The sequence below is a fragment of the Calonectris borealis genome, chromosome 24 (assembly GCF_964195595.1).
Source record: "Calonectris borealis chromosome 24, bCalBor7.hap1.2, whole genome shotgun sequence".
Taxonomy (NCBI): Eukaryota; Metazoa; Chordata; class Aves; order Procellariiformes; family Procellariidae; genus Calonectris; species Calonectris borealis.
Window position 1 is genome coordinate 6,940,836 of NC_134335.1, and position 25,478 is coordinate 6,966,313.

The window sequence follows — 25,478 nt, forward strand, 5'->3', positions numbered from 1 at the left end:
ACAGATAGCTCCGGCAGTGGATGCTGCATGAGGCTGAGAAGTCAACTGGAAGGAATCGGTTGGCGAAGCGGCTTGAATATTAACTTGACACCTAATTATATCCTCTGGGCTTATTTTTTCTGTTCTGTCATACCCCGATCTGTCTGCAATTTCTGTAAGTGTGGCATGTTGTGTAGCTATCTAAATCCAGTCACGCTCCGGTAGACATTGGGGATGAAATTATCAGTTGTAAAAACTCTCCTGGCCCTAGTGCAGAAAGTGGCATCTCCTTAATGTTTATATTTGCTTAAACCAAGCAGTATAGGTTAATCCTGTTTAGATTAGAAAACAGAGGAACTCTTTAGCCAAACAGAGTGTATTTACTCAATTTTATAGCTCTTCTGGAATGGAATTTAACACCACAGTTCTTGTGGGAGTTGTGATGGGACCTGCACACTGTCTCTGCTTGACCAGAATTGACTTTTTTCAACCTGGTTCATATCCTGGCATTTTTTTAAAGCAAAGAACACCTCTGACCAGTTTCCACACCAGCTCCTACAGTTAAATTTCTTACAGGCTTTCTCCTGTAAGGAAGAACGGAAGCAGTAGCCCAGCTGGGCTTAGTTTATGGCATCTGACAAGACCGCAACCTGAACCAGGACTTTAATAACAGGCCCAACTAACCGACCACACTTGTTCTTTAGTCCCCCAGGTCCTCAAGAGCTGCACTGAATTCATTGAGAAACATGGCATTGTGGATGGAATATATCGTCTGTCTGGGATTGCGTCCAACATCCAGAAACTACGGTAAGGGCGCTGCGTTTGACGAACCTGTTTGCACGGGACGGAGGAGGCAGGCGTGAGGTTCACGGGCTGTGCTTTCGGAAGCCTGCACTCCGGCAGCTGCGGGGCAGACCGTTCCAGCAGCTCCCGTGCGGGTGCGCGGTCTGTACTCGATGGGTGTGCGCTGGGTTCGCCACCGTTCTGCAGCAACACGGGGTCGTTCAGTGGAAGTCATTTTGCAGGAAGTTTTCCTTCGGGATTGAGTATCCAAAGGCTCTGGGACTGCGGTGTCACTGTGCAGTCACGTTTCATTCCTCTTTCCTCTTGCTCCCGGAGCCCTTTTGAGCACCTGGTATTTCTCCTTGCTGCTTTGGACTCCTGGCATGTTAGCAATTAATTGGTAACGTGCAAAGAATACTTGCGTAATTCTGGGTGGGTGGCATTGCCATGCTGCGCGGCTGTGCAGGGAAAGGCTAGGTGCGTGTCCTCCCTCCCCAGCTAGGAGCTGTTTCATCGCAGTAAATGGTCTTCATCCTTTTGCGAGGCTGTTTTTCCTCCCATCGTTTGGTATGCATTTTTCTGTTGTGACGGGACTGAGAGAACCTAGCGGGACGTGACTGATTCCGGTGTTGATCCTAGGCCCACGGCCTCACAGAGGCAGCAAAGGGGTGCTTTCCATATGAAGGGTATCCTTTTTGTGCCAGCTATTCCCAAGTTCAGTGGACAGGTTTGAGGCGGTATAGTTACTGTACAAACCTTTGTATGGATGGGCTTGTTCTGGTTCAGCTTAATCCCGTTTCTCATCACAGCAAGTTCCATTTTAAAAATCTGCTCCCGAGGCTTTGATATGCAGGCTCCAAAGACTGTGATTGTAGCTGTTGCCCACAGCAGTCTTAGCTGAATGAAATGTTTGCCCTTGCTTCAGTTACATCCCTTTAATTCCCCATTTTGACTTGTGCTGGACTATCTTTCTAATCGCTGCCCTCGTCCATTTTTTCCCTTCGTGTCGCCAAGACCGTTTTCTCCTTCACTGTTTTCCAAAGGTGCTTTAAAAACGGTTTTCTAAAACTTTAATTGCATAATTCCCTGGTATAGTACCGAGAATGAAATGACAGCCTATTTTTCAATTTTCTGAGATGTTCCAAAGACAAAAGGAACAAAAGGAAGGGAGTACATGGCATAACTTGTAGACGCTGTCCCTATTGTTCATCTAAATCACTACAGATTTTCATAAGTGTTTGATTAATGTAGGACACGTTGCATTGCTGTAGTTTCCAGCTATATAAACAGATCATTAGGCTTATTTCAAAGCTAGAGCTGCAGTATCCTTGTAAATGAGTCACTGTTCTTAAGAAGAATTGGATCTCGCGGATTTAAAGGGCTTTTTAGTTGGAGAGAAAGTTAGAGAATTTACTCCGCATGGGAGATTGACTCCAGGACAGAGGTTGGCTCTTTAGCAGTGCAGTAGCCGCCTTTATTTGGCTGGTAGGCGAAACAGAGCGAGCGTTGAGTTGGTGTGTGTATCCCTGTATTCTGGCTCTGGCTTTTTTTGAGAGACTGTCAAGTTGTATTCCTCTACTCCCAAAATCTTCCTTTGGGGACAAAGAAATAACACGCAGTTCTCGAAGTGGCCAGTGCAGAGAGAAAAAAGGCTGAATGTAGTAGGGCTTCCCTTTCTTCCCTCTGTGTCCTGCTTCTGCAGGGGTAGGTCTCTGACACGGCGTGAGATTTATTCCTAGGGAAAATACACTGAGTACCAGGAGTACTGGAGCCGGGCAGGATATGGCCAGAGGATTTCAGCCAAGGCTGAGTGCATCTGTACGGGGCGGGTTGGTGTCTTTCCCTGATCTCTCTTCTGAGCCCTCTCTTCTTCTGTGGAGCCAAGTGCAGGAAACAAGTTTCTCTCCCAGATATGAGTAAGTGATGAGTCAGAACGTGCCCGTGGGAGCGGTATGTGCTGAATGCTCTCTGTGGCAGAGACCTTTACTTCCTTCTGCTCTGCTGTCTTTGGGCTGAGGGACTGGGGCGGGCTGTTCACCCTCTTGTCTGAAGAAGTAGAGACCTCTTCTGCCCCCCAGGATGAATGGCTTCCCTCACGCAGCCGTCGTGTCTAGGGGAAGGGAGGAGCTCCTAAGGGCTGTACGGCTGACCGCTGCAGTTACAAATTCGCCTGGGACAGGGGTACAAACTGCTTCTCTCCTGTAGGCAGAGGCGAGCTCAGTGTGGAGCTGTGCCGAAGGCGTGTGTTATCCGCTGCGTTACAGGAGGAGGCAGGGGGAGAAGCCAGGGATGTTGCCACCGAGCCCCCGACATTGTTGTGGTTGTAGTGTAGACAGGATGACTCCCCGCGTCGGTGATAAGCAGGTTTGGGTTACGGCTCAAAGACCGTTGTAGGGAAACGGAGCTTCAGCTAGAGCAGCCGTGTTCTCGCAGCTCCCCGTGGCCAGACTCACCATGCGAGTGCCTGCAAATCTGTCCTGCTAATTTGAAACAGCACTTTCCACGCACATACTCTCGCAGCGAGCCAGCCCTTGGCCTTCTAAGCTCAGCTTTTATTTCATAAATGTTTGTGATTTTGGTGTTTTTCTCTCTAAAAACCAAGAGAATGCTCAGGGATTTTCTTCATGTGGTTCCTGGCTCTCTTCACCCTGTAGCAGAGGCGTGCTCAGCTTACCAGCTTGTCCCCAAGGAATTTCTGCACACACTGGTTTCCATGTGCAGCAGCTGCCGATGGCACCGGCATTGCTTTATCATTCCAATTTCCAGGCTTTTGAAATGCAAAGGGACAGCAGCTTTCATTCAGACCTGTGGGCGCTCCTCCTCCTGATCCCAGTCACAGCCCTTGCGAGCTAAATAGTCGGATTGTCTCCGTGGTCTCGGAGGACATTCTCTGGAGACTTTGTGAAAGGCCCTGTTGCAGCAAAAGGGATTGCAGGCTAGCCGATCAGTTGTAAAATTAACTGAAAATGCCTCATGAGAAAAAAGAAGTCTCATTTTGGAAGAATCCAGCCTAGCAGCACCACAACCATGGGTCGTGTGGCTTTGGTGACTAAGTATTTACTTTTTCCTGTAAATCAGGAAACCCTTGCTTTTCTTGACTGTAATTTGCGCTGGGTTTTATTTTCATTCCTCCTTTTCAAACCCCTTTGCCCATTTTTCTGTTCTCATTTCCAGCCACGAGTTTGACTCCGAGCAGATTCCTGACTTGACAAAGGATATTTACATCCAAGACATCCACTGCGTGGGCTCCCTCTGCAAACTGTATTTCCGCGAACTCCCGAACCCTCTGCTGACCTACCAACTCTACGAGAAGTTCTCAGTAAGTACAAGGCAATGCCTTTCCCTTTCCACTTCCGTGTGACTTCATCTCCACAGGTTGAACAGGGAAATACTGAAAAGGATCCAGCTGAACCTGTCTTCCACACACCTTTCCTTGTCTTACTTCTGCGTAAGTTGGGGTTTTTAGAGCGATCAGAAGCGCGTATCTCCAAAATGACCAGCCTAACGCCAGTCCGGCTTGTGCTGCCCGCACACCAAATCCCCGCTGCTGGCAGCATCCCGCCGTTTCAAAAGTGCGGCCGCGCCCCAGGTTTGAGGTCCCTTTTCTGTTTCCCCTTTAGGTTTACTCACGCGTGCCTTTGTCCCCCCGTGCCACACCGTATTGATTCCACTTCGGGGGCTCCATAGAAGGTTACTGGGACACTAACAACGCTTTGCAAGAATTCCCCCATTGTTTGCAATTCCCCAATGATTTCTCGAACAGGAGTGGGATTAGAAGCAAACGCTACTTGGAGCTGAACGCCCTCTGCAAGGAATTGCTCTGTACAATTAAGCTATAAAGTGGCCCAGATCTTGGGCCAGATTTACTTGGCCTTTCTCACGTTACCTGCGTGCCGGTCTGTCCCCGAGAGACAGACGCCTCTCCAAAGGTAGAGAAGAGCACCAAAATCCGCCTCCCTACCGAAGAACAGTACCTTGGCCACGTGGCAGGTATCTAGTCTTATTTGCAGCTAAATCCCTTCCTGCCTTGTTCCAGGACGCCGTTTCTGCTGCTACGGATGAAGAACGGTTGGTGAAAATCCATGACGTCATCCAACAGCTGCCCCCTCCTCACTACAGGTTAGCGCAGCCTTTACTCCGGTTATAGCTCGGCATTTTATTGTTGCTAGCGTTCCAGGAGTGAAACGATAGGATTCCAGTTTTCCCTCTCAAGGTAGCCGCACTGTGCCTTTGTATATTAAAGTGGTTTATGGCTATATAAAGTTGATTTATATTTTAATTAGCTCATGACCAGACACGCACTAAATACTTTGCATAGTCTTATTTAACTTCCATGGAAACTACAAATAGGAGGCAAATACAAGCTTGTTACGTCAGAAGTGGCTGATGTCACTAAGGAAATAGTTTTATTGGGGGGGCACAATACCAGTCCTAGGAACCACAATTAAAAAGAGTGAAATGTAGCCAAAAAATTGGTTCAGGCCTTCAGTTTAATTTGGTCGCTTTCTCCCTGCTCCCCCAGCAATAATAGTAACTAGCAAATTGTAACAATGCTCTAGTAGACTAACTAATTATAATACAGTGTTTAAAAATCAACAGCTAATTATAATAATATATTCAAACTAATTAGTATTAATAGTTAATTGGTGATACATAGTAATGAGTCATGACTAAGTATAACAACATGTTAACGCTCTTTAGTATTAAAAATTATGGCAGGGTATGGTAAATAAGCATCAGACTAAAAAGTGTGGTGATTGGTATTAATAACCACTTATAATACTGTATGTTAATGATGCTTTGAATAGTATTAATAACTAATAGTAGGTGGTCTTCACCAATTATGTATTGTAATTTCTATACATAGCTAATGACGATGTATGTTGAAAGTTATTTAAATATCAATAACTATTGTAATTAGCTGGACCAGTTGCGATGCTGCATCCTGAGTGGTTTAGATGACTGTTTATAGTGTATGCAAATGGATATTTGGCTATTAATATCTAATTACAATACTTGATGATAATCATCAATTGGCAGCGCCGTTGATGGTCACTGGCTAGCCAGCTGTAATGCCCGTAGATGATGATAGTATTTGGCTATTGACAGCCAATTGTAACAGTTTTTGATAATCAGCAATTGGCAGCGCCATTTATTATTGTAACGGGAGGAACCAGTTATGATTCTGTACCCTGAGTGGCCAGTTGTCATGCATGAAGATAGTTATTTAGATATTGATAATTATTTGATAACTATTTATAATAATTTGTGTTAATAAATACTTAAATATTAATTATTGGAATGTATGGTGATTAACTGGACAATTGCAATGCTGAGTGGTGTAAATAAGTAATTATATATTATTTGAATATCAATAACTTATTATATCGTCATTAGTCTTAGCTAATTTTAATAGTTAACGAATGTGTTACAAGCTATAAATGTGTGCTACTTGCTCTTAAAATAACCAACTAATTAATGTAATAGCTGGTACTTTGTACTAACTAATTGTAATATTTTATTTGTGCTAATTAGGGAGGCAGGGCCTTGAAGAGGACCTTCTCAAAAAAAAAAGCCCTCATCTCCTTTGTCTAGTTTTCTCTGGCGCATTGCGCCTTTCCCCTAAAATGACTCTTACTTATGGGGGTGACAAACTTGTTTCACTGGGAGATCGCGATGCCTGTGTGTGCCTTGGTCTCAGCCCGGAGGGGGGCGTGGGAGCCAGCTGGATGCAACATGCTGTAGGTGGACGGGGCTGCCGCTCTCCTCCTTTGCTGGTGTTTCCTTGAGAAAGGAAAAAAAAGGAAAAAACCACTTTGTTTTCTGCTACTCTGCGATGAGAAGTTCCATGCAGCTAACCGGCCTTTGGCAGCACAGGCTGGAGCAGGGCCGTGCTGGAGATGTCCGTTTTGCTTCCAGCCAGAACCATCCGTCTTCACTTCAGGCCTTGTCCATTTGTGGAAATTTGAGCCCCAAAGCCCCCCCACCCGCTCCCCCCACAAAAGGGTGCGCAGTGAGACGGACACAAGCCAGGGCTGCTGCCAAGCAACAGCACTGAGGAGGATACGTCAGCATTTTCGTTAGCACCTTGTGCTCCCTTCCTCCTCGTGGGTGCTGGCGGTAGCGTTTAATATAAAGGAAACTCTTTTTTTTAACGTGAACAGGAGCCTCTGAAGTTTAACCTTGTGTCTGCCTTATACACACCTATAAGAAACCTGTAGCCAGTAATTTCGTAAGTCGAAGTCAGATACAATTTGCTGGTTCTCAATATCCTGGGGTGTCTAAATAAACACTCCCCCCCTTACCAAGGGTAACATCCACCATCCTTCCCCCCCACCTAACGAGCACTGCAGTGCTATCACATACAGCGTATTTCTGTTGCACAGCATTACAGTAAAGCAGCCAAGTGATGGATTTCCAGGGCGCTCCGCTTCTAGATCCTGCTGTGCTGGTGGCATTTAGATTATTTCCGTCCACCTCGGAGCCTGCTGGATCCAGTCCTTGGACTGAGAGCAGATGCTCTGGCCGTCTTTTCATTAAGCCTGGACAAATCAGGAGAGACTCCCCTCACCCCACCCCCGTGTAATTATTTGCTAAAGACAGCTTTACCATCAGTCCTAGGGTACACAATTCAGCATTTTTTTTCTGTGAGCTGTCAAACCAAAAGGAAGTAATGAACTGGGGTTTGTTTTGTAAATTGCAGCACAGCTTTGCTCATTGGTGCTGAACATTTGCCTATCTCCTGTTTTCCAGGACACTGGAGTTCCTAATGAGACACTTAGCTCGTCTAGCTGATTACTGCTCCATCACAAATATGCACACTAAGAACTTAGCAATCGTCTGGGCTCCAAACCTCCTAAGGTACTCTTTTTTTTTTTCTTTCCATTTCAATACAAGATAAATTTTTATATTTATAAAAAACCTGTTCTCCAGAAAATCGTAACTTTCAGCAGTTGAGAAAGAGAGCTTCCTTTCTTCTGTCCAGCATGCTCTTCTCCTCCTGTAAAATTTCTAATGGGAAGTTATTCTAGGCAGGGGCTTGAGACCAGCTGGCAAGCTCCTGAACTAGTGATGTAAAATAGTCCCCGCTGTTGTGAGTGGAACCACCCGGAGAGAACACCCGGTATTGCTCCGTCTCACCACGGTGCAGTTCAGTAGTGGCAAGGAAGGATTCCCCCCACCCGCAACCCTCTTTTCTAGCTGATAATTTCCCCTCTCCTGCTTAGATGAGACTAGCGTGTCCTTGATCATCCCAGAAAATTCCTTCGGTGGCATCACTGATTTCCCATTGCATAAGTCTCCAGAGTCTAATTTGACAGCTTTGGGCTGCAAAAATTCAGACTTCTGGAAATGATCTTGGATAAATGCGTCCCCTAAAATTTGTTTTGAATGTGCATAATAAGGTACTCTAAAATTAATGGTGTAATTTAAAAATTTTGCTTTAAAAGAAAAAAAAAAAATGGCCCTGGCCTCTATTGTATTGATTTCTGGACTGCTTTTGTAACCAACCTGAGAAATCCGAGTCATAGATTCCCCTGCGTGCAGTTAACGAGGGTAAGCTCTTTTCTCCTTTCTGGCAGTTCACCACAAGCAGTCGCACGATCCCTTGTTTGAGTTTGCTTTTGTGAATATCGGGGTACTTGCTGAGCAGGATCAGTTGGAGACATTCCCTGCTACAGGGAAAACCACATAGAAGGCCACAGCTTTGTACAATGCCGCTGCATTAAACTGCTGCCATTCACAGTATCTGGAAATAGGTTAACAAGAAGCTCCCCACTTTGTGTCTGCAGTTCACTTACCTTGATCCGGACCTGCCACACACTCCTTTTCCTTCTAGACCCAGGGTTCCTCTTGCCGTTCCTGTCAGACTCGAACTCGAAACCAAAATCTGGATATAAATCACTACAGTCAGTACGATCATTTGGGTAATGCCTTGCTGAGATTTAAGCTCTTAACTGCCCCTAAAAAGTCTTGTCTGCCTGAGCAGCCAGGCACAATAGCTCAACACATGGCAAAGCCTTACCCAAAAGGAGCGCGTCTTCCCACGTTCTTCTGGCTGTTCACATTTCATTTCATCTGCCTTTTCTTCAGGTCGAAGCAGATAGAGTCTGCCTGCTTCAGTGGAACAGCTGCCTTCATGGAGGTGCGGATCCAGTCAGTCGTGGTGGAATTCATCCTGAACCACGTGGACGTCCTCTTCAGTTCCAAACTCAGCTCGGTCATACGAGATGGAGCAGGTGCGTGTCTTCCTCCACTAGCTTTACCTTGATCAAAAGAGGTAGCAGACACTTAATGGGCATCTGAGCCTCCCCTGGGACATTTGAAATATGTTTTTACTATACCCTAAAGGACAGATTTCCAGGATTATGATGATAGAACCTGGCAAATAGAGCCTGGTTTTACAAACTGCTATCAGTACCTTTCTTAGAAGCCAAGGAGGCTCTACAGAAGTGCACATCTTAATGTGTGGCTGCTACTTTTGTGTCCTAGCACTGACAACTTGTAAGGAATCTCTTAAATCTTCGTCCCCCCTGCTCCCTCCCCTTCTTTCTAAAGCCGTCATCATCAATGCTCCTGCATGCTTATCCGTTTGAGCTATCTCGCAGAACACCGCAACGCATGATCTGTCTACCTTTATCAGCACCTCAGAACATAAATAGAAATGAACTGATTTAAAGAAAGCTCTCTGTACTCAGTAATGTTGACACTAAGAAACTTAGTCTTGCTCTTAACAGGGAATATTTTGACATCTGCTGTCCCGGTTATTTCTTCTGCATAGTCTGTATGGGTTAATTAGCAGGGCCGTGCAGCCACATGGCGCAGTCTGTGTTGGCCCTACAGCTATTGCCCAGTTCTCTTGCTTGTGTTGCCGATTTGTGGCTTTAGGATGAGGAATGAACTGTGACACATTTGTGCCCAACCCTGGAGCGCTTGAAACATCATTCAGCCTTGGAACCTACAAATTCCCCTGAGTAACTACTAAGACCATACCTGTTCCATTGAAAACAAGCACCAGGAAGAAGGTTCACTCTGTACATTAGATCAACAAACGTGGATACCACAAGCTATCATTACTCTTAAGCAGCATTAAGCGTGTACCATCTGCTTTGATAACCTGCCCTTCCTAACAAATGTGCACAGTCAGTGCAGTTGCCACCACCTGTGGAGTACAGATAGCTGTTTTTCCAGTATATTTGCTGCTCGCCACTTTTAAACAAGCCCTACCTCTACTTAGGATAGCAGAGTTGCTCTAAGTCCAGCTTTTGTTCCTACTGGAAGGCAATTTTAAGTCAATAGGAGCCAGAGGTTAGCTTGGCTGAACAGTAACAGCCCACAGCAGGCTGAGCTCTGCCAGGGGAAGATAAGCATGCTAAGAATCCGAGCCAAATGATTATCCAGGCTTAGAATGGACCATGTAAATTCAGCTAATTGTTTAATGACCTGGTCATTCGCATTCGGTGTGCTTTGACACAAAACCGGCCAGGAGAAGGGTCAGGCTATTTCACAGCATATCAGCTAAGTGCAGGAATACTGTGCTAGAGCAAGGCAGCATCCTCTTCGGTGCTTCCAAGAGCCTCTGTCTTTGAGCACAGCTTCTTGCCTGTACCCGCCCGTAAGAGGTGAAAGTGGTATTCCCAAGCCTGCTTTAAGCCATTCCAGGTAAGGCTATTGCAGAGACAGCTGGAACCCAAACTTCACCCGGGATAGCATTTACCGCTGACAAACGCACACTTTACACAAGAGCTGTGATGCCAAAAGGAGGAACGGAACCAGCCAGGATGTTGGTGGGAAGGGACGGCATACTTCCCCCCGGCCCTTAACTCCCATGAGAATAACCATATAAATACTCGCACAATAAGCAACGGCAAGCAGAAGACAGCTGCTCTTACAACAGGCTCCTTGTGCTCCTCCGTAGCAGCCTCCTCTACCCTGCAAGCTGACTTAACAGATCCTAGCAGCAGGAGGCCGCATCAACTACTTTTACAAAAATGTAAATGTTCATCTCCAAAAACAAGCACAAGCTGTAAAAAAGCCAAGGGCAGGACACACAGCTAGATCTACACGATAGTTTGTGGCAACTTCAGTCACACGTGCCATTTCCTGTTGCACCGAGAGGTGGAACCTGGGAGTGACCGAAGCCAAGCTTTACAAGAAGAAAAACCATCGCTTTCTTTACAGACTTCTGCATAGAGACGAAGCTTAAGTAAAGTGTGTCAGTGAAGGTTTGTAACCTACCTGCTTCCCTCTGCCTTTTTCTTCCTTTTTAAAATACTCTAAGCTGCTCTCATAATTGAGAATTTTTTTGTCATAAACATACCTCTGACAAAATGGTTATTTTGACCACATCTTTCAGCGGCTGGGATAACAAAGATTTAGAAAAACACAGCACCTCCCTAGACACACAGACCCAGAGCTTTGATCTCTGCACTGCTGTTTTCTGACTCTCCCTCTTGCCTGTGGTTTCCCCTTACAGGGCACAGTTCTTTATCACGGCCCAAGTCTCTGTTGGTGTCTTCTCCTTCCACAAAGCTGCTCACGCTGGAGGAGGCACAGGCACGGACACAAGCCCAGATCAACTCTCCCATCGTGGCAGACAGCAAATACATCGAAGTGGGAGAAGGCCCTGCAGCTTTACAGGGGAAATTCCACACGGTCATAGACTTTCCGTCCGAAAGGTAGAGACGAGTTTCCTTTCCAGCATGGGGTTTTTTTGATTACAGCAAAAACTGGCCGATAGTGACTTACGCTGGCCCTACATAAAGTATGGTAGCCAGTTTTCCACCTGCTTTGGACTCTGTGAGGATTCAGCTTACATCAATTGTCTGGTGGACTTAGTTTTGCCATATGACTTCTGTGCCACTCCCTCCCTTTTAGCAGGGTTATCATTAAATGCATAAAGCCATGTAGTATGTGATGCATATAGATGCCTGTGCTAGTCATGCACACAGAAACGTAAACAGGGTGAACACCTGGAAGCATTGGGGTTTTCCAGATTTCAGGACTAACTGCCTGTAACAAAGCCAGGTTCCCCTCAAAGTGGAGCAGCTGGTCAGACTTGATGACACTAGAAATTAAATACGGCAGTGGGAGGAGACGAATGTGATTTTACAGCATGAGCGAAAGATGCTTTTGAATACCTTTTGTGGCTGTGCTCGGAGAACTGGTGCATCTGCCAGCTAAATAAAAGCCATCCCTTAGCTGCTGTAGTGTACAAGTACGGAGCCTTTGCTCACCTGCATTGCACCCGCTTTGGGTGGAATTTACCCAGCAAGACTTTAGGGCTGAGCTGTAAGAATGAAAACATGCTCAGCTATTTAAAAGAGAGCGAGTGTCTAAGCTTTGTTTCAGCAGAAACCAGATAGTGCTAATAACAACCAGTAGCAGGAACTAAATGCAGCTTCCCCCTCCAACAAGTTGCTTTATTTTCTCACTCCAGAAAAAGACCGCCCAGCAAGATGAAGAAATCGCCAGTTGGCAGTTGGCGTTCCTTCTTCAACCTGGGAAAATCATCATCCGTGTCCAAACGCAAACTACAGCGCAATCCCAGCGAGCCCTCAGAAATGAAAGCCATAGCCTTGGCAGGTAAGGGTGCAAGTCCAGCTTCCAAAAACCTGGGGTTTTCAGCAAAGCAGAATTCATGTTTGCAGCGTGCTTCTATCTCCTTCTAGCGTTCAAGCCACGCATTACATCTTCAGTTGACTGCTGTCTTTCCTACATGGATCTCGCAGCAGCTCAAGAGCTGAACCTGCTACAGCACACACCTCTAACGCTTTCTCAGAGTAGCTTTTGAAAGGCAATTTATGGCCACCGCCATAATAAGACGCAGAATAATTCCTTCTGATGCTCTTATTGTGAAATAAGAATACAGTTCTGGCTCCCTTTGCTGCTCTCAAAAGAGACTCAATTAAACTAGGTAAAGGCACGTTTCCACAAACACATTCACCCCGAAAGCTGTACTCGTGTAACTAGGGAAGGCATCCAACAACCTTTTGTAGCCGCATCCAATGTATGTTGACTCCGAATTCTCAGCCCTTTCCACACATAGTTTACTGTCTCTTTCCAAATTCAAAAATAGCAACAACATGTTTTTGTGGTAAAACTCACCACAAATCCCTAAACATGGGCCAGCGAGGACTTTTATCCCGTCTTCTTCCTGGTGCCATTTTCAAATTACAACCCTCATAGTCTTCAGTATAATAAACACATTATATGAATGCAACTTCAAGACTGTCTCCTTGGAACACTGAAGTCGTACTTGTTTAGTACTCGTAAAACGAGTTTTGTTAATAAATACTACTTTTTTCCCCATTTTTAAAGGTTTTTGTTTGCTGGTAGGAGCCAACCAGTTATCACAGTCTGTAGCAGGATGATGTGGGGAGTTGTTTCCCAACCTGTCATCCGCAGCAGTTACCATTTTGGCAAGTTACTTTTCCCCAGTCTGTAAAACGAGTATCAAAAATTGATTCACTCTCTTGTAATTGCCTCTTGCCCGGCAGTACAGAATCATGGGTTGAAAGGGACCTCCGTAGGCCAGTCTCCCGTGCAAAATAGGACTACATCCATCTTAGACAGCAAAGCATATTAACAGTGGAACAGGATAAAGGCTTTCTTTATGGGCTTTGGAGTAAAAACAAAACCAAAAAACCCCAACCCCAAAAGAAAAAAGCACAACTGTTACTCTCAGGACAGCGGTACTGTTGCTAGAAACCCATTTGTGTTCTTCCTGCCACCGTTACAGCCAAATAGAAACCACTTTTATAATTTGGCTTCTCACTGTCTCGGTTGCATTTCCTTAGGTGGACGAGGAGACAGCGGGACTCTTCGCTCAGCTAAAAGCGAAGAATCGCTTACCTCTCTGCATGCTGTTGATGGTAAGACAAAATTGTACCTACACTTCAATGTGCGTGGATTAAAAACGGCAGTTTGACATTACTGACTGCAGGTACTCAACACAGCTGATGTTCCACCCCTCCAGAAAAAGCTGGACTTGCTATTTAAGGAAGCAGCTCACCGCTGCCCCAGACAGATGGGTATCACAGAGAAATGCTCTTCAGATCTTTGTTTTCCTTCTAAAGTTAAAAAAAGCAAACCTCTTGCTTTTGTGTAGCCGGCACCCCTTACATTCATTCCTTGCCATCTCCCCTTTCAATTCTAAGGCGGAAAAGATGGCATCGGGAAGAAAAACGCTTTCTAAGAAAGCCTTAGCTCTACAGCACACGTAAGCTAGTTTTGCTTTTGCACTCAGCTTAATTTCAGACTAGATCGGACCTGGCAACTGCTGTAAAAGAGTTTGAGCAATCGTAATTAACAGTTACCGCTAACTACGTTACTTTTGTGTTCGGAGTTCACCAGGTGAGCATCTTACACACCGCCTTAAGACTACTTTAAAAACAACACCGAACTGTCACCTCCTGGACGGTAAGATTTTGACACTAATCCGTCTGTATCTACTCGTTCCTAGGTGAATCTAAACTGTTTCGACCCAGAAGACCTAGGTCCAGTAGCGATGCATTGTCCGCTTCCTTCAACGGAGAGCTCTTGGGAAACATGAATCGCTGCAATTCTTACGACAACCTTCCCCACGACAACGACAGTGACGGGGACGAGGGGCTCATCCACGTCCCTGCCCTGATTTCTCCTCGATCTGCTGAGGACGTTGACCTGAGCCCACCGGATATCGGCGTCGCTAGCCTGGATTTTGACCCAATGTCTTTTCAGTGCAGCCCGCCCCAAGCAGAGTCCGAGTGCCTGGACAGCAGTACCTCCCTGCTGGAGTCAGTTGGCATAAATAAGGAGAAGCCAAGCCTACTAAAGAAGGATTTAGAATCAGGCAGCCAGTCCCAGACACCAGGCAGTGCCACGAGCTCTGAGCCAGTCTCCCCTTTCCAAGAGAAGATGAGTCCCTTCTTTACTCTGGACCTGAGCCCAACCGAAGAGAAGGCTTGCAAATCCCACGCCTTCTCACCCAAGATGGGGCGAAAGCCCATCAAATCGCCGCCGCTGACCGCATCAGAACCTGTCTCCTTCGCACTGCCCAGCCGCATGTCAGAAGCGATTGGAGGAGCGCCCATCACATCCCGAAACTCCTCTGCTTCCAGCTGGAGCAAAGGGATTGGCATCACTGATACCACAAACAGGTCCCCATCCCAGATGTCCTTGCCCCTGAAAAACAGTGAAACAGGAGCAGGGGAAGGAGCCCAGCAAGAGCTACAGCATGCCCAGCTAGTGGCTGCTGCCAAGCCAGAGTTGCCAGAAGAAGGGGAGAGGCCAATGTCAAGCAGTCAGAATAAGACTGTACCCACTGGACACACACAGCCAGGTACAGTGCTTTTTCCTCCATTCTTTCTTTAAGTTCCAAAGGGGACCTGCTCTCAAAACCGTCCTCCTCTGCGTGCCTTTTAGGAGAGGGGATTGCCCGTCAGTTCTGATCACAAGTGTCTTGCAGGGCTGTGCAGATCAGTAAGGTCTTAACCTCTGCCTTCTCCCTACATCACACAAATCTCAGATAATTTTCCATAATACTTTGTATACCACTTTTTTTTTCCCCATCCTGTCATACGTGAAAATCTATAGCATGTCCTTCTAAATCATTTCAGCCAATAGACCATCTAAGACTACTTTTTTTTTTTTTTAATTAAAAATCTGCCAACACTCGAAGAAGGGACCTTTTCGCCTAAAACCTTATGATCAAAATTGTGTAAGGGTATCTCATTCTCTGCTACCTACCTTCCTACCTCTCTAGAAATGCAAGAGGAGCCTGTAGACAATCTCTTGTGTTTTTTTCCTTTTTGTGATGAACGGCTGTGCTGTTGAGCAGCGTTTGCATGTGAGACAGAAGATAGTGTTTCACATCAGAAGGAATTGCCACTGTGAAAGTGTGGAAAGCATCTATTTTTTTATAATAGTCATTAAGGTTAGGTCACTCTCCTTATTGGGTAACATAAAATCACTCTCTCTTTCAATTTTCCCCCCATTAGGAGCAGTTGCCCTCGACTCCCCCCAGGATCCTGTTCCCGTCAGTTCTGTGTCTCTTATCCCTCCTCCTCCTCCGAAAAACGCAGCGCGCATGCTAGCCCTAGCGTTAGCCGAGTCCGCACAGCAAGCATCCGCTCAGTCTCAGAAAAGGCCAGGAGATGCTCATTCTGAAAGCACAAATTACGGAGAGGCTGAAGCTGGCACAGCTCTAGAAAAGCTCCATCTCTCTGCTGGTGCTGGTGCTCCAGACAAGCTCCACCTGTATACCGGTCTGCCCGAGAACCGACTTCACTTCCAGACTGGTGCACCAGTAGAGCAGGATTTCCAAGGTAGCAGCACACCCGGGGAGCAGAACCACCCGCCAGGGGCACCTGGAAACCGGGACCCCCCAGCTCTCCACTCTGGCGTGCCTGGGGACATGCCTGGTAGCAGAGATGCAGAGCAGGAGCAGTCCAGCTTCCATCCGGGTAAAGCGGGGGACAAAGACCACTTCCCCTCCCATGCCGGGGACTGGGAGCACACACCCCACCCTGCTCCAGGTGCACTGCCTGACTGGGAACCACCCACAACAGACTTGCCTGTAGATAAGCCCCACCTCCGTGCATGCATGTCTGGGGACAAGCACCACCTTCCTCTCTGCACAGCTGATGACAAACTTCAGTCTCCTCCTGTCGTAGCTGCCGGGGAGAAAAGCCCCCCGGCTTCAGTGCCGTATTTAACAACCATCCAGACGACAGCAACGGAGCCTAACGGTGGGCCAGCAGGTCCAGCCACAACTCAGGCAGACGTCACCGTTACAGCCGCGCAGCGCGCGCTCGCAACCAGCCAGCCTGCCCCGTCGCAGAGGCAAGATCACCAGTCCGCAATGGGACAAGTGCCAGCGGCCTCCGCAAAAGCATCGAGCGGTTCCAGTCAGGTACGTGGATGTGCCCCCCAGCCTTGCGCAAATTTGCAAGCGCAGCGTCCGCGCACAGGTAATCTGTAATGGTAGGAGGCTGAGCACTGGGAGAGTTGGTCCAAATCCCAATGGCGAGAGGCAGGGGATTCACGGGTCACTGGAAATTACGCGCGTATGACACGGACGCAGCCTCACAGGAAAGCGGCGCACAATTTCCTAAGGGAACATCCTTATCTACCTGCTCTCCTTGGTTTTAAGGAAAAAAGTATCCGCTGGGGTGACTGATACAGGCAATGCTAGTTTAGAAGTGCTCAGAAACAAGAAACAAGTCCTCTCTTCACCGAGGCTGACAATATCCTCTTCCAACATCCTCTTTAATAAGGCAGGTCAGATTCCCGGTACGAGTTAGCCACGGAAGCGTTCACTCAGAAATCCAAACTACCTGCTGCCCATGAAACATGCGCACCTGCAGCCTGTCTTAAGCACTGTAGCCACATTTAAGGAAGGGATTTCTGCTGCATCACACTACCTGATCTGCTCAGCAGGGCGTCAGGAGTTTAATCCAGGTACAATTTCATTAAGACAAGTACGTTTATAAAGAAGACCACCTAACAACGCACTGCGGGCCACTGTGTAAAAGCTTTAACCTGTTGCTATAAAGAGGCAGCCACCTCCTCCCCTCTCTCCAGTTCGAGATTTGCAGGGAGAGCCCGCACGAGCCCCTCGGCTGCCGTTTGTGACAGGTCCTGAAATCTCCTAGAGGCACCACGCTGCCCATGCTGCGAAAGGGATTACGCATCTCTTCCTCTACAGCGAGCAGCGCTAGCTCTCCACAGCAAGCAGAAACCAGGCACAGAAAAAACTTACATTGAGCTAATCCGTACAAGCACCTCTGATATTTTAACTACAGATTTGGGGCGGGGGGGGGATGCTTGCCTCTAACTTCTACTGGTTTCTTCCCTGTAGGTATGGGGCGCAACTGCACCCGAGAAGCCACCCGAGCCTGCTCCTGTTTTTGTCCCAGAAAGCAGTTCTACCACCCGCTGCTCCTCTTCTGCGCCCACGGGCCACCAGAGCCATTTGGAAAAGCCGCGGGAGACTACGAGGGCCCCCCCGCTGCACCTGCGGTCCGAGTCTGTCCCTGCTCACTCCTCCTACAGCTTTACACCCCCTGTCCCCCCCGTGAGAACGCTGGAGAGCAAAATTGCTGCCGCCATGCACTCCAACAACACGGACGCCATCAACAACTCCAATTATCACGCCTTCCTGTCTTCCTCCATGCTGGCCTCCTCTGTGGAGGAAGCCCTGCTGCCACCACCCCCACCTCCCCCACCCAAGCACGCTTCCCTGCAGTCCGTGTACGTGCCGCATCCCAAGCCAGAGAGCATCCCCGAGCCCTCTGGGCCAGACGGCTACCTGCACCACAAGCCGGCGCCCATCCATCAGTACAGGCCCGAGAGCGTTCCTCCTCACATCGCCTACCACAGCAAGCCTGACCAGCACCAAGCCTACCCTCCTCGGTCGGAGACACCCACTTCTGCGGGCACTCGCTACAACACCTACACAAACCAAGGGAAGAGCACCCCCGCTCTCCACTCCAAGCCTCGCAGCCGGACAGAGTTTGTGTCCTCCGTGAGCCCAACGGGCCTGCGTAACGCCGGCTATGCCGAGGATGCTCCACCCTACCCCACTATCCGAAGGGTTCAGTCGCTGCACGTCCCCACCCCTGCTGCCTCTGCTATCCGCTCCGTTCCCATTTCACGGACCGAGGTACCTCCGGACGACGAGCCAGTGTACTGCCCGCGGCCCCTCTATCAGTACAAGCCATATCAGCCCCACTCCGACTACCATGTAACTCAGCTGCAGCCTTACTTTGAGAACGGGCGGGTGCATTACCGGTACAGTCCTTATTCCAGCTCTTCCGGATCCTCTTATTACACCACTGCTGACGGGAGCTTTTACGACCTGGACCCCTACAGCACTGTGCGGGTCAGGCCTTTCCACCCCCTGCCCAGCCGAGACTTTGCCTCGTACGCCTCCCGGCTGCAAAGCAAAGGCCTGTACCGCTACCCCAGCCTGTCTGCCTACCCGCGGGGTGGCCTCATCAGCCACCTGGCCGGCAAAGAGCACAGCTTCATCAGCAGAGACGTGCCTCCTGCCCCGGACATCAAGCACATGTACGTGTCGTGGGACCTGGAGGACATGGAGAAGTACCGCATGCAGTCTATTCGCCGGGAGAGCCGCACGCGCCAGAAGGTGAAAGGGCCTGTGATGTCCCAGTATGATAACGTGGCCCCACTGCTGCAGGAGGAACTGGGAGGACTGGATGTGATCCACTTGCGCAGCAAATCGGATCCTGGGAAAACTGGCCTCCTCACCGTGGCGGAAGGGAAGGAGGGGAGGTACCCGGCCAAAGCAGCTACGCCCGAGGGGGACGAACGTTACTACATGCAGCACCCCGAGCCAGAGCTGGACAGAGCCCACTACCACGGAGCCTACGGGAACGGGCAGTCGGAGAAGCCGTCCCTTCCCCAGAAGCAGAGCAGCATCCGCAACAGGAAGCTGCATGAGCCGGGCTGCAACGCAAACGAACACAGGACGCACTTGCAGCAGGAAGCAAGCCATAGGCAGCCTTCCGAATCCAAAAACGGGCCCCCTTATCCCGACTACAGGCCCAAAGGTGGCCCAGAGCCCTCCGAGCCCATCACTTACCAGCACTCGGGCGGGAAGTACATCCCGGTGAACCAGGAGACCCTGAGACTGAACCACAAGGAGGTGAGGTTGGCGGAGGAGAGGCCAGATTTGGAGAGGTCTCGAGCCAGGCCCACCACATCCATGGAGAAACACTCCAGAGACTGCTACAAAGACGAGGAGCACGCCGCCTCTCCCATGGCGCCACCGCCCAAGCCCGAACGGAGCCACAGCCTCCGAATGCAGCACCCCGAACCCATGGAGAGGGACTCTGCCCTCCTCTACCCATACCAAACCCTTGGGAAACGCCAAAGCACTATGACTGTGGTGTCCCAGTATGATAATTTGGAGGATTACCATACCATGCCTCAGCACCAAAGAGGGGGCTATGCTGGAGCAGGGGGGTTTGTGCCCCCCAGTTTTACCCACGTGCACAGTAGAACTTATGCCACGGCCCTTGGCCAGGGAGCCTTCCTCCCGACGGAGCTGTGTTTGCAGAGGCCTGAAACAGAGGTCCACGTTGAGTGAGCTGGTGTGGGGGGAAGGAGGGATAGAGTCTAAGCAGCCTCTGCTGGACAGCGGACTGTTTTATTTTTTCAGTGACGGAAAAAAAAAGAAAAAAAAAACAACAAAACAACCAACCCTGCCCTGATGAGCAAAGCAAACCCACCTTCAGCCCCACCCCTACCAGCCCACACTCATTGTTTTTATGTAGTAGAGATATAGCTTTTTCATGTAGTTTTGAGACAACTGGAACGATAGGGCAGGCTGTTGGCACACAGACGTTGCCAGAAAGGCCGGGCAGAGCTGAAAGAGATGCTGTCGGGGCAGGGAAGGAAAAAACTTCTTCCTTCCCCAGATTTGACGTTGGCAGTTACCACCGCTTCCTCACCACGCCTCCGCGGTCCTGTGCATGATGGACTGTGCATGCAGCGGTTCTCCCTGCAAGCCCCCTGCGTAGTAAGTTGCCCATCCCACTGCTAGCTTCCAAGAAAGGGTCTTCCATGCCGTGCCTTGGAAGACCCACTGTTCTGCTCCCTCCGAGGTTACGCAGCCACAGTGGGTGGGGGGGGAAAGACTTCCCAAGTATTTTCTTCTTGATAAATGCCGAGGTCCTGCCTCTCCCTTTAAAATTATTGCTTAGGCAAAGCGGATCCACTTCAATGGCTTTGAAGCGGGTGGGAGCTTGTTTTGACTTCAAGCCTGCAAAATAGGCTCTGAAGCAAGTTCAAAATACAACACACTTTTTAAATTACTTGCTTAACAGGCTGCTTCTGGCTACAAGAAATCAAATTACTTTAAATTTCTCTATTATAAGCAGAGGCCAGCTATGGAAGCCAAGTAGGGCAGGTTTGCATTTCTCATACCAAAAGAAGAAAAAAAAAAACCCCACCACCACAAAAATACACCAAACCATACACACGCAGTTGGGAACAGCACACCCATTTCATGCCAATTCCTCTGCTGCGAGGCTACCTACAATCCAGATCCAAACCATGTTGTGGCTGGCCAGACAGTATCATCTCTTTACAAAAAAAAATACCATAAAAAGAAAAAAATCTATAGCATTATGTCCAGCTTGTAAATTGGAGCCCAACTTACCAGCTGGGAATGACTGTGTAAGTGCCGAGTTACCTGCATGACCAGCTATTTGCCCTGGGCCAGATCCTGCAGCTCTTAGATCAGGGAATGCTCCTATTGACCTTAAACTGAAGGTCTACAGGACACGGCTTTCTGTAACCTTTAAGTTCTGTCTTGGCAAGGGGATCCCTGTGAAGTCGTGGCACATACAGAGTAGTTACGTGCTGTCTGTGCGCTGTGAATAGTATTGCCTCCCGTGTCGCAAGCGTAGCTCATACCAGTATTCAGTTAGCAGTAGGGACAGAAGGCCAGTGCACTCTCTATAATACACTAATAATGCTGTCCTAGGTATTTAAAAGCTTTCCGTATTGTGAAAGAAGCCAGGCAGCATCTCGCGTGCAGCCTCTCGGGCTTCCCAGGACTCGCTACAACCCCACCTTACAAAGCACATCCATTTCATCAGACAGGGCTTGCAAGCAATACTTGAAGCGTAGGAGTTTTTAAATGGTCACTGACAAATTCCAAGGCCATTCCTGTTCCGTGCGGCTCAAGAACTTCTCTACCCATTTTGAATCTCTAATGTTTTATTACAAACCTGGAGGTCCTGCAGTTAGCACACAGTTGTGAAAGTTAAAGGGAACTTAGATGGTTTTTTAACAAAAGTTTCGCGGCTATTTTGGGGCTTTTAAATCATAAGGAAAACCTGCTTCTAGTAGCTAACTAGTCTTTAGCTGTTTGCTTCTTTCAATCTTGTAGCCTTGTCTGGGGCCGTTTCAGTAACACTACCTTATGGTCCTATTTTATTGTGCAATGCTCTTGTTTTAAGCATTTTGTTTAGAAGAATTGTTCTTATATGTTACGGAAATAAATCTGGCAGTCAGAAAAAAAAAGAAAAAAAGAAAAGCAGCACTGTAATCCAGGTTACCGCAATCTCCTTGTGAGTAATTACCAGGTAGAGAGGTGGTTTTTTTTGTGAGGGAATGCTTTTTGTAATGTTTTCTTTTAAGGAAAACTAACAAAAATGCATAGAAAGGGGCCATTAGGTGAGCCACGTTGCGGGCCACCCTGTCTACATTGCTCGCTAACTCCCTAGGAAAGGCTGACCTGCCCAGATTCCTCGGGGCAAGCTCGCCAAGGGAGTCCAGTTTAAGTGTGTGCTCTCTCAGTAGAGGCGTGTATTGTGTTAGGACTAGTACCAGTCCTCGGCCGTTGTAGCACAGTCTCCCCACAGCTGCCCGTTACCTGCCGAGGTCTCCAGTTCAAGCAGGGACAATGTGTTTGGTTCAGGCTATTTGGGATTCAGGTAATGAGAGCTGTAGGTCAAACCTCTCTCTCCGTGAAAGCCTTAACTCCCCGCTCCTGCCCCCCCGCAGCAACTCTCCTCACCTCCGTTTTGGCCTTACGTTAACCAGGACTGTCCTTCTACTATGAGGGAGCTGCACCCAGCTCCCACTAATTGTAAATGCCTCTCTGGGTTTTCCTCCTCAAAGCCACTGTCCCCCTCTTGAGACCAAGTGCCATCCCTGGACAACTTCTGTTCCTTGTAGTCCTGTGCTACTACTGCCTGAGCTGGGGCTCTTCAGCGCACTGCGTTGTATGAAGTGCTAGGTGCTAAGCACCCTCTCCTCCCGTGGGAAACAAAAGCTTTCAGCACCTTTCAAAAAGAGCTTCTGAAAGTGCACGCCATACACCTAGATGGCTGCTACAAACAGCCTTCCCCTCGAGAACGAGGTGGTCTCCATTAAAAAAAGACACACAGCAGAAACCTTAAATACCCAGCACCCTCCCATCCCTCTGCACGCAGCCACGTCAGCGCGTACAGCAAGGGCTGGAAGCTCTCGGAGAACCTAAACTAACTTCTGTACACCAGGGTTGAGCCACAAGTACAAAATGAAAAAGCAAGGTTAACGCACCAGCTTTTCCCGGACAGTAACACAGATGAGCACCTTTCTTTTGGTGTTGCTACTGCCCATGGCTTAAAGATCCAGTATGATTCAGCAGTCATCCCCGCATCCACCCCACGCAAAGCCATATAGTGAACTATGCAGTTCTGCTCTTGCACTCTGGTTGAGCTGATAGCCCTTAGAGTTTTACACCCTCATTAAGTGAGTCACAATAAAACATACAGCTCTCTCTTTCCAAAAAATCACAGCCGAGATTAAAAAGGGCATTGTGCATCAGAGCGAGGAGGGGAGGTTACACCAGATGTCGAAGTAAGGAGGATGATCTGGAGGTAAGTTGGTAGTTCAGTTCTTAGCGTCCCAGCAGAGAAATGGGAGGGAGCAAGGGGACGGCAACGCAAATAATACTCTATTGCGAGTCCACTTCTACTCAGATGAAGTAACTTACTGCCTAACCTTTATCTCCAGCAAGATGACAAGCAGCCATGTTCTTAAATAATTCCCTTATACTTGCCACAAGCTGTCCTCATCTTAAATTGCCACTTCCTAAGTTTTCAGCCGAGTTTCTCCCTCGTGCGTGCAAGAGTTCAATAGTGCGCTCCAACTCTGGATTTCCACCTCCGCTTTGGAGTGGAACGTGCGACCCATAGGAGACCTTCCTTGGCGAAGGGGGGGTGCAGGTGTTAGGCGAGTAAGGAGGACCTAGCCCCTGTGAAGTCTTAAGGAAAGCATTAATTTCTGATTTTTAGAGAGTCTTATCAGGTGAAATCTATATGCATATATGACAAAATACCCACAACTTTGTGCCTATGTCTTTCCAGAGATCCTCGTTTCACGCTCATCATTTGAAGGGGGTTCAGTAAGGATTGCACAGCGGTAGTAAGCTGCTACAGAAAACCAAAACCAACTCGAAAACAGACTGTTCCTCTTTAACCCCAGAAAGGGACAGAACCTCACGTGTACTCTGCCATTCATCAGTACATTGACAGGGCATTCACTGAAGCGACGTGTTACGTGTTAGGAGATCTGGATGAGAAATTGTTTTACTTACTTTTGTTAAAGGCGGCTTAGGCATGCAACTCTTTTCCCAGAGCCTCGTGCTACAGAAATCCAATGTGGAAAGGCATGGTCTGGTCTAAACAAACCTACAACGTAATACCTTTGTGTGCAAAGTCTTGCCTCGTCCAGTTGGGGGGAGGGAGGGGGGGGGAGAAAAGGGTTGTTTTGCAGTTCATTTTCCTGCTGTAGAAGACTTGATTTTTCTTTCCCTGAGCCGCATGAGAGAAACATCCCAGAAAGTCTTGGGTTACCTTTGGAGTTCCCTTCACTTTAATTTATATAGTGTCTTTTTTTGTGAACTGGTGTAAAATGTATATGCCGACAAGCTCATGTATTTTTATGTAAATATTTTTTGTGGTTTCCCCACTTGCCCTTCTCTGTAAATATTTAGAATTCTCATATTCTTCTCACTTGTATGATGCAGATGTGGTTTTGTTTCTGTTTTTTATTTGTACTGTAATGCAACAATCCAGACTGAGGTGTCTTGTGGTATTAAACAAAAGCAACAGTCCCACTGAGCTCACACTCAGATGTACAACTTGACAGCATTAATCAAGCCAGGTTAAAAACTATTCCGTTGTGTCTGTGTGTATTTTTGCCTCTGCTTCATTAATTAACAGTATATTAAAAAAAAAAACGGGAAAAGCCAGTTTAGAGCCATGCTTTGGAGGGACGCTGGCAGGTATCTCTAAAGACGAAGGAGGAGGTGACTTTGTGTTCATATGCCAAGGCTATTGCAAAACTGCTCACCGTGAGCCCGTGCCACTGCTCATCTGTTGAGTTACACCTGTGGCCACGACTGCTTCGTAACAAAAATAAACCAGCCTGGGCTTTTTTAGCCTCCCTTTCTTCTCACCCAGCGTGACAGTGCAAGGAGAAATAACTTGGCGCTTGCACAGAAGGCACGGGGCAGATTAAGTTAGGACTAACAGATGGCACAGGCCACCTTGGCCCTTAGAGCTGGTCGGGAGGGATTCTGGGCACCACAGTAATACTGTTCATAGTTAATTAACAGCAAAAAGATGACTAAAGGAAGCTTATGTCATACGGTTTTAGCATTGTAAGAAGGACTTCTAGCAGTCTTTTCAACCAGTAAATGTTATGCTCTTTAAAACTGCTGCCAGTAATAAAACCAACCTAATAGTCCTCTCTTTGGAGGACAGGCCAACCCCCCTCTCCCCGCTGAGCCTGTGGGACACAGCCTGCCACGGGGCTCTTGCTACTGTGTCCGTCAGGCCCAGAAGCCTTTTCTGTCAGGACAGAGGGGCTGCCGGGTATTAAGGCTCACGACAGAGCTGTCTTTTGAAATCTTCGTCTCGCCCGCTCCCAAATCCTCGCTTCACAACCCAGGTTTACTTACTAACACACATTCAGCCTCTCCAGCTAAAAGCTCGTCCTTGTAAGAAAGGTCCCACCAGCAAGCTGAGCCACCCACCCCTTCTCTGTTCTTTAACATCTGCTTGGCACCAGGAATTCCTGCTGTTGCAGACCAGCACAGACGGGACGCGGGGACCTCGCAAAGGCTGCCTGCAAACCAAATACCATGCTACATTTCAGTACAAGCAATACCTCTCCTACCGTACAGATGCGCTAAAAGCAGCAGGCATCAA

The 25,478-nt window shown here is 48.1% G+C and overlaps 1 protein-coding gene across 1 annotated transcript in view; it reads left to right on the plus strand.

Annotated features, from left to right (window-relative positions):
* The window catches only part of ARHGAP32 (Rho GTPase activating protein 32), a 258,308-nt gene extending 233,868 nt beyond the window's left edge, over positions 1–24,440 (plus strand). Inside the window, exons 15-25 of the mRNA XM_075173070.1 lie at positions 684–786; positions 3,937–4,081; positions 4,799–4,881; positions 7,516–7,623; positions 8,854–8,999; positions 11,237–11,438; positions 12,200–12,345; positions 13,560–13,634; positions 14,225–15,082; positions 15,741–16,654; positions 17,603–24,440. Of these exons, the coding sequence (XP_075029171.1) occupies positions 684–786; positions 3,937–4,081; positions 4,799–4,881; positions 7,516–7,623; positions 8,854–8,999; positions 11,237–11,438; positions 12,200–12,345; positions 13,560–13,634; positions 14,225–15,082; positions 15,741–16,654; positions 17,603–19,855 (5,033 nt within the window). The 3' untranslated portion in view covers positions 19,856–24,440. The remainder of the gene's footprint in view (positions 1–683; positions 787–3,936; positions 4,082–4,798; positions 4,882–7,515; positions 7,624–8,853; positions 9,000–11,236; positions 11,439–12,199; positions 12,346–13,559; positions 13,635–14,224; positions 15,083–15,740; positions 16,655–17,602) is intronic.
* The last annotated feature ends 1,038 nt before the right edge of the window (positions 24,441–25,478 follow it).